The following is a 19,659-nucleotide window of genomic DNA, read 5'->3' as shown; positions in this document are numbered from 1 at the left end:
TAAATCACCAACATTTACATTTGTTGGAGCGGCCACTTCAAATACAGGCGTATAGATGAAACAATTAAAGTGGCGCGAAAGATGATTAAATTGCAGCTACATACAAAAGAGGCAATGATATTTAGCCACTAAAAGGTCGCCAACTTTGGTTAATTGGCTGACGAAAACAATTCCGATCCCCAGCCGGTTTGTAATCAATCGCATCGGTTTATAAAGTTTCTTTATCTCTGTTATGAATCGCATTTGTCTAGGAGCTAAACTTGGACGAAAGCAATGTTACGTTTTTTGTCTGTATGTTTTTTGTTTTGTCTTGTTACACAACAAGTTGGAATATTAACATAAATACATTGTTTCGTTAGTCACGTAATAAAAGCTTTAAGAAATCGAAGTTACTTCATGTTCGCATGACCTAACTGAAATACCTAATGCAGGCTCCATGTAAATAAAGGCATGTTTTCTAACAAACCTGTGAAGCTACTTAGCTTTTTGGTGCGGGCGATTTTAGCATTATAGTGTATTTAGCCACGATGTTAACGATGTGAGATATATGCTGTTAAACAGTTTTGGCTATACTTGCATAACACCCTTGTTTGTTATAATCGTTGTAAATTTAAAAGCTTGTTCTTTCTTCTTTCAAGTCTTCTTCTTCTTCTCTCTTGTGCTCTCGAGGTAACCTTGAAATGTTTTGTCTACACAACTGTATTTGAAGTGGGCGTCGCCGTCGCTTGGGCAAGAGAAGCGGTTTTATTGTAGGTTTTGTTTTCCCATGTAGGTATGATAGACAGCTTGTCAGCTTTGCCACAAAGAGCTATTGATTATACTTGGTTCAACTGTATTTCGGGCGTGACATTCAGGTTTAAAGCAGCACTCTCTTAGCTGGATTCTCATTCACCTTGGTGATTTGGGAGAGAGCAGATCGAACAACTAGGGCTGTAAAATTGATTATCTTACTTAACGAATACCATCATGGTAGGTGTTGTTCTTATGTTTTGAATTTACTCTACTACTTATTCTTAATAGATGAATGATCTCATATTTACCCCAATCTCATTCCGCAGAGTGTGAAAAAAGACATGAAGATCAAGCTGTGTATGAGAGGCGCTGTAAACGGGCACAAGTTCGAGGTTACAGGAGAAGGAAAAGGCAAGCCTTACGAGTAAGTAAATTTTAATCACTGTCTTCAGTTTTTTTTGTTTTTGTTTTTTGCACTGCTTCTCAGTAACAGGTCTGAAATTCTAAGCTAAGATTCTCTCAGTGCTCCAGCATATACTGTTACTGCTTTTGTTTCAGGGGAGAACACACCATAAAACTTACAGTCAAAGAAGGTGGACCTCTTCCTTTCGCTTACGATATCTTGACGACAGCATTCTCGTACGGCAACAGGGCATTCACGAAATACCCAGAAGACATCCCAGACTATTTCAAGCAGTCTTTCCCTGATGGGTACTCCTGGGAACGGAGCATGGTTTTCGAAGACGGGGGCATTTGTACCGTCACAAGCGTAATATCGTTAGACAAGTAAGATGTAAAGCTGATGACTCCTGCATGGAAAAACGTAGCACTGTGTTCCAGATTGATAATTTTGTTCAGTTCTAATTATAACACGTTAACTTATGCCCCGTTTTAATCCTTACTTATCATTTTGTTGGAGTTTATTCTTAGATAAACTTGTCTAATTGCCTTCTTCCTTTGTTGTCTTTCAAAAATTCCTTTTTGAAATGTTTTGAACCGCAAGTTAATTAAAGTTGCCTTGATACAGTTTTTTTTCCTTCAGATCCCATTTTTCCGTCCAAACTTCCAAAATCCTAAAAGCTAAAAGCATAGGATCTTAGAGCATGACGAGTTCTGTATTACTGCAAAGTTTTAGGGTTAATTAAACAAAAATTCAGGAGCTTATTCACAACTTTTGGCTTCCCCTGTGCTCACCGTGAATTTGAAGTGTGTTTGCGGTTTACTCGAGATAAAGCATGCATATGTATAATTTGTGTGTGTTTGTTTTCTACATGTCATACACCATACTTTAAAGCATTGGTATCAACTTTTTCATATCACACCTGGTTCGCGCAAAGTTAATATTTTACCGATTCTTATCAGTTTTTGGCGGGAGGGGTTAATATCGATTACATCACAAAATACATTGTGACAAACTTCAATCCATTCCCAATTAATGTCATTTCATATTGATCTGATTAAGAGAGACTTATTGCAAACGATTGAAAAACGGCTTGGCATGGTCCAAGAAAAGAAAACTGTATCGAGACACTTTCAGACTCTTTTCCAAAGTGGTTCTCTCTGTCGGTAACCATAAGCAGAAAAAAAAATGCTTCTAAAATCGTTTGTCGTATTTTTCATTGCTTAGTAACACTGAGTATGTCTCGATTCTTTTTCATCAGAACAGAAAAAGACTGTTTTAACTACGACATTCAATTTTATGGTGTAAAGTTTCCAGCCAGTGGTCCAGTTATGAAGAAGGAGACGGTGTTATGGGAGCCATCCACTGAGACTATGTATGTACGTGATGGAGTGCTAGTGGGGGAGGTTAGCAGGACTCTGTTGCTTGGAGGAGGCGGTCATTACCGATGTGACTTCCAAAGTACTTACAGGTAAGTTTTTATTAGGTTGGTGACTCGAAATAGGGAATTCATGACGAAATTTGTCAATTCAGTTAGCAAAAGTAAATGCAAAAAACTGTATTATTGTGGTAAATTTTGTGAAAGAAATCGAATAAGAAGAAATCATTTCAAACTATAGGCCCATCTCAGTGCTCTCCAGGTTTTCAAAAATATTAGAAAAGTTACTGTGTAAGAGAATAATAAAGTTAAAATACAGTATTCTGAATAAAAACTAATATGGTTTCATTAGAGGATGTTCAAATCTTGCTTCAATGTATCTTATGACAAACTTACCAAAAGCTACCGATAATAATCAAGGATTATTAAATCTTTAATTCCAAAGTGTTCGACAGCGTGAATCATAATAATTTGTTACATAAACTGTGAAATAAGAGGAGTGGCATTGATTTTGTTTTTTAATATTTGCTTAGTGAAACACCAAGTATTAATCATGAAACGTCAAAATTAGACAAAGCCAAGACAAAACCAAGATGATCACTCTCTCGTATAGAAAAAGGATTTCAATGTCAAAGCGGTACACCCCTATCCAAATATTTACAGAGTGCTCCCCTCCCACCAGACTTTAGTCTATATCTTCATGATACAGAAGTAAATTATCGAAGTAATGGCCTTCTCAAATTATAGAGAAAAACCTAAATCTCGTTTAAGGCGTCAAAAATACTAAACATTTAAGAACTGAATGACAAATGACAGCGATTTCCACGTATTTGTTTAACCTTGACTATCTCCCGACAGTTTTAGCCCGATAACCTTTTTGTCACCGATGACGATGTACATTCTTGCAGTACACGACCGGCATCAAAGATACATATTGAATTTAAGAGAACGAACGAATTATGTAATTTGTTTTCTCAGGCTTAAGGGAGCAATTACATGGAACAGTCTATACGAGCTGACGTTAGGAACTTTAATTAGTTTAATCTGTTAAAAAAGTGTGTTCAAAATAACTTCATGATAGACCAAAGAAGTAGTTCATTAGCGAGAGAAGACTTGGAAAATATACTTAATCATATTTTCAGATCTCAATACTAAGTAATTCAATAGGCCTTCCTACTTAATTACATATAGATGGAAATAATATCACGCGTATTTCCTGTGTTAATCTGATATTGTGAAACAAATATTTGCAATGTAAGTATAATAGAAGGCAAACTAAAAGATTAATTTTTAGTGACCGCTATCTGAGTGAAATCAATGACCTTAAGATGTCTTACTTCAGGATACTGAACTTTAGGAGCTGGAAACGGTCACTGTCAGAAGTTTTCACTCTTGAAGCAGTATCGTATTTGTTATATGCATGCTGATGCCCTCAGCCCAGTGTTACTGATCCAAGTTCGTTGACTGCTTTGCAGAGCTAAGGGGGTTGTCCAGAACATGCCAGAGATTCACTATGTGGATCATCGCATTGAGATAACAAGCCATGACCGTGATTACAACAACGCCACGGTTTATGAGATTGCCGAAGCTCACTATTCTCCGCTGAAGAAGACTGAAGCCAAGTAAAGGCTTAAGAAGAAGCCAAGAAGACATTTTTTTTTTTTCTTTTTTTAGTTGAAGAGCATTTACTCAGAATTAGTATTTCATGCTTGTGATTCAAGGATTTCAGGTTTTGGGATTTGTTAGGTACTACAGATGTATTCCTAGAGTTAAATTGCGGGGAAAAAATGGTTGTCATGTTTTTGTAGGATTAAGGCATGAGGATAGACTTTTTAAACTCAGTTATAGAAAAAAGAAAAGAAACCTATGATGGGAATAAACGGTTTATTGCGGTTTATGAAGTTAGCAATTCATCTGTTTTCCTACTCTTTTTTTTCTGACTTTAAAACGATAAAGTACAACAGTAATGATGGAGGATTTTAAAACCGGAGTCAGTCACTCACTCGCTCACGAGTTCACTCCCGTCCTCCTTTCTAAAGCTTAAAAAAATAAAACACTTAAACCTCAAAATTCTTGATTGGGTCTGAGTAAACTTTTTGTTTTATTCAAAGCATTTTTGAAAAATTTGGATCTAATGGAATTTTCCACTTTTCATTCCCCATCAAATTCTTTTTCTTCTTTTTCTTCTTCTTTCTTTCCCTTTTTCTTTTTCTTATATTTTTTTTCTTATTTTTTTTCTTTTTTTTTTTTTTTTAATGGAAGAGCGAATAGTAAAAGACGTCTGGGTCAAGGTAACCGCGGAATCACTAAAACTGCAGCGTCTCAAATACTCTCCCCTCTGTAATTAAAGAAAATAGTTCAACTCCCACAGGATTGGTTTGCTACACCAGCTTAGCTGCCGTTTCAGTGTATTAGAAGACCAAGATGTCTGCATACATACAGGAACATACATGCTGCCGTGACATCATGCGAAAACCTTCTATTAGGCTTGCAAAGATAGGGTAGTTTAGTTGCGTAATTGAAAGTCTCTCTGAAACAGAAAATTCCTCTTTTCACGGGACTGACGTGTTCTAGGTAAAAATGTAGTAAATACTGAGGGACCTTATTTTGCTTTAAACAGACGTACGCAATGGATAAGACGTTAAATTAAAAGTTTCACTTCGCAAGCGCTGTATTGTCTGTGTATTTATAAAACGCTAATTTTAGGAGTTTTTGTCACGATTAATTTAGTAGTTTCTGTCACGCCAGCTTTTATTTTCTGATTTTTTGATAACTTGAAAATTTACCGAGATAAATTACGCAGTTTTGCAAATTTTTACAATGATAGGTCTTTACAAATATGGTAAGCCTTTGTGAAATTTTTAGGGTGTTTTTATTTCTAATTCATTTTAGTTTTCTATATTTTGGGGACACCTTTAAAGTGCAACTAACCCCAGAAATTTTATTCCTTTAAATAAATCTACTAGTTTCCCTGATTGCTTCAGCAAAAAAAAAAAAAAAATGATCTCGATTGATAAAATCCCTGCGTTTCTACAGTCATTTGAACATGTAATTTCTATGTTCTCGGCCGCGCAAAGTGGATCAGGGTCGGGCTACTAGTGACGTCACTTTGGGAACAGGGCTAAAACATTCAAGAGACTTTTGACTGAGATTCGAGGGCAGTCAAAACTTTTTGGGTTATTTGTGATCCATATTTTCTCAAAACTGGACAAGATTTTTAAGGGAAAGAACTGTGTCTTATAGCATTACAATACGGAGGGTAGCTACGATTTGGACGGCTGCGATATATATATATATTTTTTTTTTTTTTTTTTTTTTTTTTTTTTTTTTCATTTCGAAGTGCGGGTCGCCAGTCGAGATCGCCGCGTTGTAAGTTCGGCCAGGATCAGGATAGACAATTTGCTGGTCCATTTGCGGTCACCCGAAAACGCAAACCACGCAGACTGCAGACCGCAGACCGTGCAGACCACGCAGAATGTGCAGACTGAGTGCTTTTTTTTCTTATTCTTGTTTTTGCATTCAATTTTGACTCGCATATATTTTGGTTCTGTTTATCCACAGGCCACGCAGACTCGGTGGTATGTGACTGTTGATGTGTTATAAATTTTGCAAGGGAAAATTTCTTTAGTCCAAAATATGCTTAAGTAAAGCCGTATTTTAAAATGTAGAAATAAACGTCATTTGTATTTTAATGTCACACGTAACATGTGCATTTTCTACTCTTGGTATACAAAATGTAATTCCAAGTGGCTGTTGGAGTGTGACTGCGATCACGCCAAAAAAGCCTAGCGCATGGAAAGATCACAGAAAACCGAATAACATTTGAAATTTTCAGCGCAGTAGGGTCGCCGTGATCAGTTGATGCGATGGTTAATTTATCTGTCCTTATGGCAGTTTTGCTTTTATGGCGATTTAAACTGCGAGTGGTCCCTCTTTCGCTTAGTCCATCGTGCGTGACGCATAAGAAAACCTCGAGGAAAAAAATTCATGCGAGTATTTTTCTCGTCGAGGTTTACTTACTGTTTACTTACAACAACAACAAATTGGACAAAATAAATAAAACCACAAACCCGTCAAAAATTGAGGCAATTTGCGCCCAGCAATGTGCTTGATTTTAGTATATTTAGGACCAGTAAAGGGAATTTTCCATAGAAAGTCTATTAAACGCGTGAATCAACAGTCACTAGATGTTGAGTTTGTGCTGCCTGTGGATAAATAGCAAACATTAGGACATTAGTTCGTATAGTGTGATCGTCCGGGTGATTATAGTTCTGAAAAGAACTGTTGTTGGTGACCGACGTTTCGACAACATGAGCGGAAGTCATCTTCAGAGTCAAGTGAATAGTGTTTGTCAGTCGATGATGTTATAAGTCTGGTCCGTTGAACGTGATTGGTCAGTATAGCCATGATGGTATTGGCTGGAAGACTCGTGTAAACATTAGGACATATATTGAACACCATTTTGTCATTAGAAGCGAAAAAAGTGAGTGAAGAGTTAGAAAAAAAGTACTCAGTCTGCACAGTCTGCACAGTCTGCACGGTCTGCACGGTCTGCATGGTCTCCACGGTCTGCAGTCCGCAGTCTCCATGGTCTGCGTTTTGGGGTGATCGCTGTGTACTAACACAAGCTACACAAATTTGCTTATTTCGTACTAGTAAACCATGGAAAATCCTTCGACAAGATCTTGAAAAGAGGTTCAGTATTGTATCACTTAAATGAATACATTTCCACTTCACCGTTATTTTGAATGAAATGTTCATTTTACGTACGCTAATTACCCGGGAGTTCTCGACTGATTAGTTTTCGTTTCGTTTCACTGTCAGGCGCACTCTTCTTTCAGCACAATCTCCGTTGGTAGCTATAGGGCTTTTTTTTCCACTTGCGTCATATATTTATAAACGCTTGATCCATTCTAAGTTTGTAATTTAGATATATCTCGTTCCTCAAAGATGAAGCTGAAAAAACAAAACAATTCTCTATTCGGAATGGCCACTGCGAAACACGGCCGGATTACGACCTCCGCCGTTCGTGTGTTTTTATCAAAATCCACAAATATATAGCTATTTCACCAGTTCCAAACCTGAACAATCTTAATCGCCTCGTTGTAGGACGTAGGTTTTGTTTACTATTCGTGTAGGAAAGCCTCTATTTCGAGTACAAAAAACGAGATGCGTTTAATTTACCGTGTAATTTCCTCACCTATAGTTTCGTATGGGACTCGGAGGATCGTTTGCGCTCGGAATAGTCAGATGGCTTCCAGCTAATCCCAATTTCGAGTCTTATGCATTACCTTGACAACGTCAAGCTCTCCACTATCGATAGAGAAGACTATACAGGCCATGAAAATCTCTCGGTTTTTACAGTAGCGGTGAACCCGTGATCGAAGAAATCCTCGATGGCTCCCCGGCTTTAGCCTCGCACAGATCAGCCCACTTCTTTAGTCTTTTTCTCGTTTCTGGTCGAGTTTCATCGAGATAGAGGTATTAAATGAAGTGGAATATTTTATCCTACGCATCCTGTATTGCTACAGCCTCCAACGATTTTGACACACACTATCGCATGCTGTTATATCTTCTTCTCAGAAACAAAATGTTGTTATTCCCGAAATGACGTCAGAAGCAAACTAGTCCCATTCTCCGCTACTCCTCGGTCGTGAACATGGAAAAGGGCAATTTTACAAACTTTGAGAATTATTACAAAATGAACGAAAATAGCTGCAATGATAATTTTTTCGCAGTGGTGATCAGGAGAAAAAGGAAATTTATATTAGCGAAAGACCATTTTAGGGTTAGTGGCACTTTAATAAAACAATTATTCCATTCACGCATCCTGGAAATGAGATGATTATAGTCAACTCGGTCCTGCGCGCCTCATTGGCCATCCACCATCCCAAAAGTATATCCAGTGCGGTCTCGTGGAATAATTGTTAAATACCAGTAGAGAAAATAAACCATTTTTTGCCGATGATATGACATTTCCTCCTTTTTTTTTGATTTCCAAAATAGTAATCTCTCCCTTTCGTTTTCACTGTTGTTTTCTTTAAGTTATTTAACTGGCCTGTTCTTATATCTTCTCCCGACATAACCTAGCATTATCCTGGCACTCAGTGTTCCTTTAACGCTCGCGGGGCCCGTTAGGGTCCAGACTAACTCTCTTAGAGCTATTGTCCTCTTGGACTAAAGCCGTTGTTAGGCAGCCCTTTAACATCATGTGCCCTATTTCTCTTTGTCTACGCTGAGTGGTATTTTACTGCTTGATCGATGGGTGATTATCGATCCAGTTTCCGATCCAGCTGCAAAAATATAAAATCGAAATAGTGAAAGTACTTGTCCCAAGGAAAAAAAAAAAACTAATAAAGTATTAAACAAGTAATGTAAATTGCCATAAATGTGAAACTATTAGTGTCCTCCCTAACCCGAGGGAGGGGGTAACCATGGGTATATCTTTGACCCTTTCCGTTTTTTGATGCCAGCGTTATGGCGACTCTTCGATATAATAACTTTTATTGCTTTCATATCTCTATTGCACGGACTTGAAATCGGATAATGTCTTGTTTGGAAAATAACTACGAAACGGCACTTCAGAAATACTAATCAGTTTTTAGTTTTGTATTTTTGCAAACACACCTAATGAAGCTGGCAAGCAAAATTCTCAATCACGCAGCGTACACCATACGCAGATTGAGTAGCTTGGGCAAAGTTTGGCATTTTCCTTTACCTCTTCGTAAAAAAAATATAGTTTTTAATTATGGGTAGTTATAGCTTAACGTTGCTCGATTGTGGATCACTGTTTTAACAAGAAGAAAAAAATTACAGAGAAAACATGATTACACATGTTTGTGCTGTTTTCTTTAATCGCGACGAAACACCAAGCATGCCTACCATTAACCATACCATAAAATTCCGAAAGCAACGAACCCGCGAAAGTAACGTCAAAAAAATTGTGGCCGCTAATAGATTCCGAAAGTAGCGACCTCACTGAAAGCCCTACCACCCCGAAAAAAGTGATATATCAATGCCCAATAGTAGACTTATTTTTCCACTGATAAATAGTCAAGTAGGAAACGTACGATAAATTGATTACGATAATTATGCTTATCTACATTAGGAGAAGGTGAAATGTCAATTCGTGTTTCATCAGTTTCCCGCGCCGTGTTAAAACAAAACAGGAATCTTCGTCAAGTAACAGGAACGTACTAACAGGAACTTGTTTTCAAATTGAAATTGAAAACCGTAGCCCCAAATTAAAGGTGGTTAATTTCGAAAGTATCTTTGGTCGTTACTTTAATTTCAAAATTCAACGGTGGTACCTCTATACTAGTGCTTCGAAATCTCCTGTGCACAGAGTTGACATGGCATAACGCCTGGTTTGAGAAACAACTATCAAACGTTCATTTCAGAAAGAAGTTATTGTCCAGACAATAAAAATTTTATTCTGTCCCATAGTTAATATTTAAACTTACCTCGCTATGCTGGCTGGGGTATTCCAAAAGGGGGTGCCACGTATTGGAACATTCTTCGAACCCTCTAGGCGGTCTATCCATACCATGTCGTTTTGGACTCGACCACACAGAGGGATCGTATCAGTCTTTATTTTTACTAAAAGTGAAGAATGATCATCGCAGTAAATTTTCCAATTTAAGCAATTGGAAAGAAGATGCCTGAAAAGAAAAAAAAAAAAAAAAAAAAAAAAAAACGGGTTCAAATCTCGTTGAAGCCCTGATTTCTTTCTTTTTTTTTTCCAGGCTCCTTCTTTCCAATTGCTTAAATTGGAAAATTTACTGCGATGATCGTTCCTCACTTTCATCTACAACCGCAGTTCAAATATGAACTATTTCATATATACTTCACATCATTTATTTTTACTTTAGCGTACTTTTATTTTAACAGGTTAGTGCTAGCTGTTATTTTTTTCAGTTTTTCAGCACAGAAGTTCTATTTGCTCGTCGGGTTTGAGACGTTGTAGGATATTTGGGTTGTTTCCCTTTCGTTTAGCTTTTCTGTTCGATAGAGTTGTTAGTTTTTAGTTTTGCATTGTAAACAGGTCCGATGAATGTTACAATTTGACTAATTTGAATCCTGAACACCCCACACAGAGACTGAGAAGCCATGAAAGAAAATTCTGGCAATTTCAATTTACTTCTTCGTATGCAAATAATTTTGAAAAACTATACGAGTATTCGTGCATCAACATGTAGAGGCTGAGTATAATTTAAGATCACGAGAATTCTAAAACTCTTACGAAATGTCGAGGCAAGCTATTATTATAAATGTTTTAAAGTTTTGAAGTGCCCATGATTAAATCAGAAGTTAAACGGCAGACAGACATTTTTTTTTGCACGAAACTTTTTGTTTAACACTTTTGCTTAGATGTCTTTATTTCTACCTTTATGTATTTTTCTCGCCTCGTTTATTTATGTGCCACTTATGTTAATGTGTTTCTCATGAAATGAAATTGTGGAGACGTTATGTAACGTTTTCTTTTTTAATTTTCCTTTTTAAAACGACTGAAAATTCTAGTGAAGAAAAAATAAACATCGACACGTTTCTTTCAGAAATATGCCTCAACTTGACTCATTTTTCAGCGGAGATTAAGCAAAATAAGAATTAAAGCATATCATAGTTTTCTGTACTCAGAGCGCAATAACAGTTTAACGCAAAATCAATATAACTTTAACATTGAGATTTTTTTGTAGCGTATGCTTCTCGGTTGAATAGAGCGGAAAATTCTACTTATAAAATTTTACTGCGTTCTGAATGCAGGAAACTTTTTTATAATTTAATTACGATTTCAATTTTTTTTTGATGATGTAACCAGACATTGTGGCCAGACATAATGTGGTTTATGCTTAGGCATGTTGCTTATATGATTGCTCACGTGATAACCCGTTGTGTCAGGTTGTGCCAAGTACGGCGAATCTAACCAATGGGGTTTGGGGGCGGTGTTAAGATAGCATATCAGGTCAGTCAATAGTTCTATTCTTCTTCTCTCCCTCGCCATCGATTTGGGCAGGTCACGAAAAAAAAATCTTACCCGCGTCCTTCCCCTTCACCTACCAACGGGCTGATATTCCTGTGTAATTTAATTTAATTTTATTCTTAATGTAATAGTTTTAGTAATGATTAGTAATGTGGCGGATTTTTGTCGCCCCGTTTGTAATCAGTAATTTAATAATTTTTACATGTTCTGCTGTGTTATGATGCTGTTACATTTGATTTTATTAAACCTGCCACAGTCGTGGCCACATTGACCCAACACAGGTGTTTTTTGTTGTTGTTGTTTTTTTTTTGTTGTTGTTAATTTCGCATTATCGTCGAGTAACCCAGAATTCAAGCGGCGCTCGCGTTAAGAGTTGACCTTATTTTGGTAACGCACATGCCTTGATATAAATTTTATTTGCAGATCAACTCTACATAGATTTCATAATGATGATGTGAGTGGAATTAGTTCACCTGATTACAGACCCAGCAAAATGCAATAAAAAGAACTCTTCCGTCGATAAAACTAGTATTTTATCTTAATGATCTCGATAGCTTGTAGCTTGCCATGTTCCCTTTACGATTTGACTGATTGACGTCCTCTAAAAAATGACCATCTGCTTGATTTTAAGTGTTTGGAGAAGACTCATCTACGAGCCACCAGCTAAAGTGATTCCAGGGAAAGAGAGATTACTGGTAAAAATGCCAATTCTCACTGATTAAAATTTCGTTTTTTCTTTGTTTGTTTGTTTTTTTTTTTAATAACTTCTTAAAGGCCCTGGCGAGAAAAACAAAAAAAAAAAAAACAAACAACAACAAAAAAAGGTGTTTGTCACACATTAACGCAGGTGGATCAGCGTGAAAAAAAGGCTCAAGAAATGTATTCACGAGGAGTCACGGGGATGCTTTGCAAAGTTGATGTAAAACTCTTTTTAGAACACGCGTGAAACACGCGTAAAAATGCGAAAATCGGAAAAAAAAGGCGTAGAAATGTTACTATTTAGAAAGTCTCAAACAGTCTACGGCGAGTGAAAAATGAAGACAGGTTAACGTGCGTGGATCCTCTTTCCTCGGCGGCAGAAAGGTCCAAACGTCCGGGGCACCTTACCTATTGGAACAGAAGCATAGAAATAGAAAAGTATGCAATTATTTTTTCATGGTCAACATGACTAGCGGCATGGATCGCGGGCGCGTTCGCCCTAGGACGACGACGTTGCGCAGCAGTAGAGACTTGACGCGTATACGAGGGCGACGACGCGGACGACGCCAAGTAAATGTGTTTGTATTTTACTTTGGTGTGTTTGTATTTTACTTTTTCATTTATTTAGATCTATTCGGTGTGTTTGTAAGCATTAAAACTTGCGCCTCCTGAATAAGTTACGAATGTGGTCAGTTCTAAATAGAAATACAAAAAATTAGCCGTTGTGGTTCACGTTTTCCAGACAACGCAGAATTTGGTCAGTTCTCGTTGTTGTTTTGCAGAGGACAGCAAAGAAATGTACCAAGAATTGCAATGCACGTGCATAACCATTGTTTAGCTCATTAAACCTTTTGCTTGGTGACGTTCTCGTTGCCGTTGCCGCCATGTTTTGCGTAAGGTCTCTGTTGTGGCCAGACTCCAGCTAATAGGTCGGCCAAGTCATGCAAACTTGGTTTACACGCGTACACTTTTGATATCGGACATTCATGTTAAGGTCAATTGACACATGTCAAAAAAGGTATTCGCTGACCAGTATCATGTAACCACAATAGGGGCTCAGATTTTCAGTGTTTACTTGAAGTTGCAGCTCACTAGGTACTGATTTTTTATTGTATCGCAGGCTCAAGGCAGGTTATTTATTTTTTTATCATTATTATTACTATTATTATTATCATCATCATCATCATTATTATTAATTGTAGAATTATGTAAAAAGTACTTTTAAGTACCTACTAAATAGTAAGAACATATTTCAATAAACCTTAGTTGTAAACAGGTATAATTTTGCTGAAGAAGCCAGGTTTTGTAGCGTGCACGTGTGAGAGGATGTGAGCAGAGATTCAGCTGTACGAACGTGTAGGGAAACACCCGACTAAAGGAAAACATGATCATAAGAGTAAAAAGAAGTACCATGGATGTCACATTCAAAAACTGTTGCCTAGGGAAGAATTGACACCATGACGTAGCATGGAAAGTAACTAAACCAATCAGTCCTGGTACCTTTGTGCCCAGGCCATGTTCACTAGTACCATTTGCTCCTTTATAGAGCCGAGAAACATGTCATCTTGTCTGACAACATGTTGACCTCCACGCTGAGGTTTTGAGCCATGACAAACCACTTTACGCCATTTATGCTGCAGATCATGGCCAAGGAAAAATATTGTAATTGCAAGAGCAAAACGAAGAGACTAAGATTAGATTTTTTTCTTCAAGGAAATTAATAGGATTTATTTTGATGACATTTCTAAGATAGCTTACTTTTGGATTCTGGATCAGGGATTTGCAGAAAAGATTTTTTTTTTCGTATATTTGACAAAGATTGCAATGGTGGACATTTTTACCATGGTTGTGAACAGGGAAATGATACCTGTGTAAAGATTTAAATTTTATGTAAAATTCAGGTTTTGTAAAGTTTTCCATCACATAGTACTGGCTCCATGGAAGACGACTTAAAAATCTGATTTAAATTGTTTATATGCATATGGGTGTAGATGCTCTGAGAGATATTTAGCATGAGCATGCAATGATATTCCTTACATGTGCTTGCTTTTATTTTAAGGACTTTCAATAACGCTTGTGTAGAAATACCCGGTTTTAATTGTAAAAGCATTGACTTGTAAAAGTATGGTTTTTTTTTTTTGCTTCATCAGAACTAAAATGTGATGTTAAAATAGAATACTCAAAAATCAAGCATGTGGTTCCGATCCAGTGTCGTGATCAGAGCCTCGAGTGGGCTTTTGCCATCGTTTTGTCTCTTGAAATATACCGTTTGAATTGTATATATATTTTTGCACTCATATCCCTTTTAAACAAATTAAAAATACAAAGAAGAATATAACGAGTTGAATACCAACGATAAGCGTAAGATGCTTACTACGTTTCTTTTACGATTCTTGCACTAAATATCACATCAATGAATGTGGTGAAAAGGCAAAGATATGAGTCCTCCTTGTACTATTTATAGCCACAGATCATGTAAATGGTTTGCATACACAAAAGACCTCAATGAAAGAAGACAATTAAATGATGTCATAAAAAAAGATATGTTCCGCGAATGAGATTTTTGCTTGTGGTTTCTCAAGCAAACAAACAAACAAACAAACAAACAAAATATAGGTCATGTATGCGTGCGTGAAGTGGTTCATGCGCAACATATCCAAGTTTTTAGGGAAAATGGTTTTGATTGCAAAACACATTCAAGTCAAAGTGGATAGCATTATTTGGAAATGATAGTGTGTAGAAAATAAATTTGTCCGACTTTGAAATGTAGAGGAATCGGACAAAACAATAATAACTGTATCCATCTGGGGCAATCTGTTTATTAAATGTCACAATACTCTCAACCCCAGTGAAGTGGTGTTTTCACCTAGAATGTCCTAGACATCAAGTGATGTAGAATTTTGGTCAGAAAAAGAATTAAGTACAGTAGCTCTCACCAGGGACTGCTGCCATAACATTAATTATGTGGTGACATCGTATACGAACAAGCCAAGCTTCTGTAAAATTTTGAATCATGAAGCAAAATTGCTCTCACCAAAAGTATTACCATGTTTTCATTTATCATCATTTTGTTTCAAACATCATTATAACTCTGAGTACGATATAATTAGTGTATTTGTGTATAATTAGTGTATTTGTATGTTTCTCCCCCATTGTATTATTTTGCAAGGGTCTTTAGTCTTTTTTATGTTATTACTGTGTAAGTATTTAATCACAGCTACACTGTTTTTATGTAGATATATTTTTTTGGATAAATTTCTTAGTTCGTCTGGAAGTTTATTAGGGTACTTAGAAAGAAGTTAGTGGACGCATAGGCTTGTTGGAACCAAACTAAAAACAACCCCAAGCTCTTCTCGTGTGAAAATTTTGACAACTTTGAAATCTGTGCTCTCCGTGGAATTCGTCTTGCCCTCCCTTGTCTGGTTGGTAGAGAATTTGATCAAGACGTTTCGAATATGGTACATTACATTGACGTCACCGTTTAACATTTCAGAGGTTATTATTCAAATGCTTGTAGGTATGTATGAATTTTTAAATGATTCATGGTGTGCTGGATGATGCCAGGACTCTTTCTCCGGTGAGATACAGTTCTCACACGCAGTGAAAAAGGACGAAGACGGCATATCTACTTGGAAATTTGGTCAGCATTCTCAACTGTCGAAAAAGACCATAAGTACTGGAAGGAAATGAAATATCGTATTTTTTTTCCCCTATGTAGAACGAAGAGCAACATAAACTTGCTGGGGTGTCAGTATGTGGATCACCGCATTGAGATTTTAAGCCATGACAGAGATTACAGCAATGTTCATTTGCATGAGACTGCCCTTTTACAGTTTTCTATTTTGTGGACCAAGGCTGAAGAAATACTTTCTGAAGAAGCAGGAAGAAAACAAAAAGAAAGAAGTGGTTTACCTTTATAAAAAGAAATATGAATGTATATGCCTTATTTGCATTTGTATAATTCATTCTTAATTTCGATACTTAAAGAATTTATTAGAAACTAGTTAACGTTTATTTATTTTATTTATTATTATTATTTTTTAGTAGAATAATGAAAGAATACTTTTGAGTTGTTGTTGTTGCTGTTGTTGTTGTTGTTTTTCTGTACGTTCTAGGTAATCAGTGTCTGAATTCTACTAAGATTTACAAAAAAAAAAAACCCTCAGTAAGAGGCAGACACATGTTTCATATCATAGGGAGGAATTTAAGAAAATGTTGCCTGACTTTAAACTGTAGAGGAATCGGACAGAGCAATAAGAACGACGAACGATACAAACGTGCTGGACAGTCGTTATGTGGACCACCACATTGAGATTTTGAATCATGAGTGATTGCAGCAATGTTGACTGCACGAGACTATTCATAATGTACTTTTCTATGCTGTCGACTAAGGCTGAAGAAAGACCTACCAAGAAAGCAGAGAGACGACAAAGAAAGAAGTATTTTACCGTAATTTATAGAGGGAATACGAACCCATCCCCCTTACATTTGTAATTCGGGCTTACTTTTAATACTTACAATTAGGTTTTATTAGTATGATTATGAAAAAAAAGTACTTTTAAGTTGTTGCTTTTCTGCACTTGCTAGATTAAGGATATATTTCAATAAAACTGTCGAAGAAGCCAGGTTTTGTAGCGCTTGAGAAGCTATGAGCCATGAGCGTTAGTTTGGGCTTTACGAAAGTTTAGCAAGATGACACCTAGATAGAGGTAAAAAGGTCAAATGAGTGGAATGAAATACCACGGATGTTACTTTCACAACATTTTGCCGAGTGAAGATTTTTTTAGCGTGGCATAACATGTTCACATACTAAACCATACAGTATTGCATTCCTCTGTACCCAGTCCATGATCCTGTGTTCCTTTATAGAGCGTAAATTTAGAAATATGTCATCTTGCCTGAATATCACGAATTGGAACTCCACACCGAGATTTTGAGCCATTACAAAATATGATAACAATGACATAGATGCATGAGATGGGCGTTTTCTAATATCCACATTCATGTAAAAGTGGAAGAAAATAGTTTGGGAAGAATAGTATCACCAAAGGAAAAAAAAAAAATGCTCGTAACCTGTCAACAAGCCCTTACCTTAAAAGAATCGCAACGTTAAGCAGCCCCACATATTCATGTATACCTCGTACTTTAATGTTTTCACTGAAGTTTATTTGTACGCGTAATTAAAATAATAATAATGATCATCATCATCATAAAGGCCAGGCGTCGTCGGCGGATGACCCTCTGAAGACAACCCGAAAATCTGTGTTTTCCGTTGAATACGTCTTGCTCTTATTTGCCTTGGTGGTGGAAAATTTTATCATGCCCTTTCAAATATGTTACAATACATTGACGATGTCGTCTAACGTTTCAGAAACAGTCGTTCATCGAAATAAAAAGAGAACGAAAGCAATGCATGTTCATATGAACATTCTTGTCTAGCATTCTGATCTATTGCGTAGGACCACTGGTGGTCAAAAGAGATGGATTCGCAATATTGTTTTCTATGCAAAACAAAAAACGGCACAATTTTGCTTGACTACCAGTATGTGGACCACCGCATTGAGATTGTAAACCATGACAGAGATATTGATATACATGAGGAGGCCATTTTGCCCTTTTCTATGCTGTCGACTGAAGAAAGAACTACTACATTATAAAAAGCACGCGGACAACGAAGAGAAAAAGAAGACTTCGCTATTTTTATTAAACGGGATGTAAACTCATTTCTCTTAAATTAATTCGTAACTTGCAGTTAATTTCGATAGTCACTGATTCTTTTTTTTAGAAACTAGACAAATACTGTTGTTAATTTTATTTAGTTATTTTTTTCTGTACCTACTAGATTACAAGCATATTAGTTGTAAACGGGCGTAATTTTGTTGAAAAAAAGCCAGGTTTTGTAGCGTTTTGAGAGCATACGAGCCATGAGCAGGGCTTGAGCCGTACACAAGTTAAGAGTAAATTAGAACAGAGAACGACACAAACTTGCAGGACTATCAGTATGTGGATCATCGAATTGAGATTGTGAGCCATGACAGAGATTAGAGCCGTGTTGATAGAATAGAGAGTTTATTAGAAACTAGACTTTTTTTCCAGCATAATGGGAAAAATGTTTTTAAGTTGTTGCTGTTTCTTTTTCCTGTATGTACTAGATTATTTAAGCAGTAGACCAGCCTCGTGTTCTTCTAACATCCTAAGTGGTTTATTATGCCTCTAAACCATAGAAACTTGTAGTCTATTGCCCTTATATAATAATTCAGAAGACACGCGAAATTTCCATGAGTTTATTGGCACAATAAACCATAGCTGATTGACCAATCAGAGCGCACATTCATTTAATTATTATATAAAAGGATATATTGTTTTTGTTGTTGTTGTTGTTGTTGTTTATTGTTTTGCATGGATTTACGTTGTTGAAGAAACCAGGTTTTGAAGCATTTCAGAGGTTATGTGGCATTGTCAGGGTTTCAGTTCTACTAAAATTTAGCAAGACACCTGAAAAAGGGAAAACATGACCGAAAACGTTGAAAGAAATACCATAGACGATGCGCTCCGAAAATGCGAAGGAATAACGCTGGAATGTCTATTGAATAACTAGAGGTTGCATGAAGGTCTTAGCCGCCTGCTTTAGCATTAACCAAAATTGATAGGGAAAGGTAAATTTGGTAGGGAAGAGAACAATGACAACGATGCCCGCTATATATACAATGGTAAATAAAAGACGTTTAGAGGCCTTTAGCAGAGTCTGAACTTTTCAAATGTTTGCGAAAGAAAAATCTTCATTAGAAGAGAAGCATATGATCAAAACAGTGGACAGAGATACGTACCATGGACTGATTTTACGCAAGGAAGAATTTTCATCATGTACCCAGTCCATGTTCAATGATATTCCACCATGTGTTCCTTTATAGAGCATAGAATCGTGCCATCTCACCTGACAAGATCATAACAACGTCCACCCGGATGAAGTGGATGGTGTGTCTACTATGCACATGCATGTTAAAGTGGAAGAAAATAGGTTGAAAAGGAAGACGTCACGAAAAATAACCCTGAGTTTCTCCATTTGAGATAATCTGTTTGAAACCACGATACCTTCAAATCCCAATGGAGAGGTGTTTTTCACTTACAATGTCATGGACACTTGACAAGATGTAGAAGTCAGTAACACAGCCTTGTAAATGTTTGGACAGGGAAGCGAGGTAGCCGTCATCAAGGACTGCTGCCATAGTTTTCATAACGTGATAGCATCGTTCACTGGGGAGCAAGGCAAGCTCTAAAAAATTAAAAATCTTACAGCAAAATTGCTTTCACAATAAAGTAGAAGTATTACCATTGTTTTCATTCATCATCTTTTTGCTTGAAGGATGATTATAAACTCTTATTATGTTTCAATTACTGTTTTTGCAACATGAGTTGGTAGCAGGCCAAAAGGGTGGCTTAAGACCGACAGAAGTGGACGGTAACTGTAGA

General features: G+C 36.8%; 1 protein-coding gene across 1 annotated transcript; it reads left to right on the top strand.

The window, feature by feature from the left end:
* Window positions 1–871: 871 nt before the first annotated feature.
* Window positions 872–4,564, top strand: LOC110067184 (GFP-like fluorescent chromoprotein cFP484). Its single transcript, XM_020774481.2, has 5 exons — window positions 872–969; window positions 1,059–1,156; window positions 1,291–1,518; window positions 2,394–2,603; window positions 3,986–4,564. Exons 1-5 carry the CDS (start codon window positions 967–969, stop codon window positions 4,134–4,136), a joined length of 690 nt encoding a protein of 229 aa, XP_020630140.1. The 5' UTR covers window positions 872–966; the 3' UTR covers window positions 4,137–4,564.
* Window positions 4,565–19,659: the final 15,095 nt, after the last annotated feature.

The sequence above is a fragment of the Orbicella faveolata genome, unplaced genomic scaffold (assembly GCF_042242905.1).
Source record: "Orbicella faveolata isolate gen_17 unplaced genomic scaffold, um_ofav_v1 contig_15, whole genome shotgun sequence".
NCBI lineage: Eukaryota > Metazoa > Cnidaria > Anthozoa > Scleractinia > Merulinidae > Orbicella > Orbicella faveolata.
This window is presented reverse-complemented; position numbering and strand designations above follow the sequence as displayed.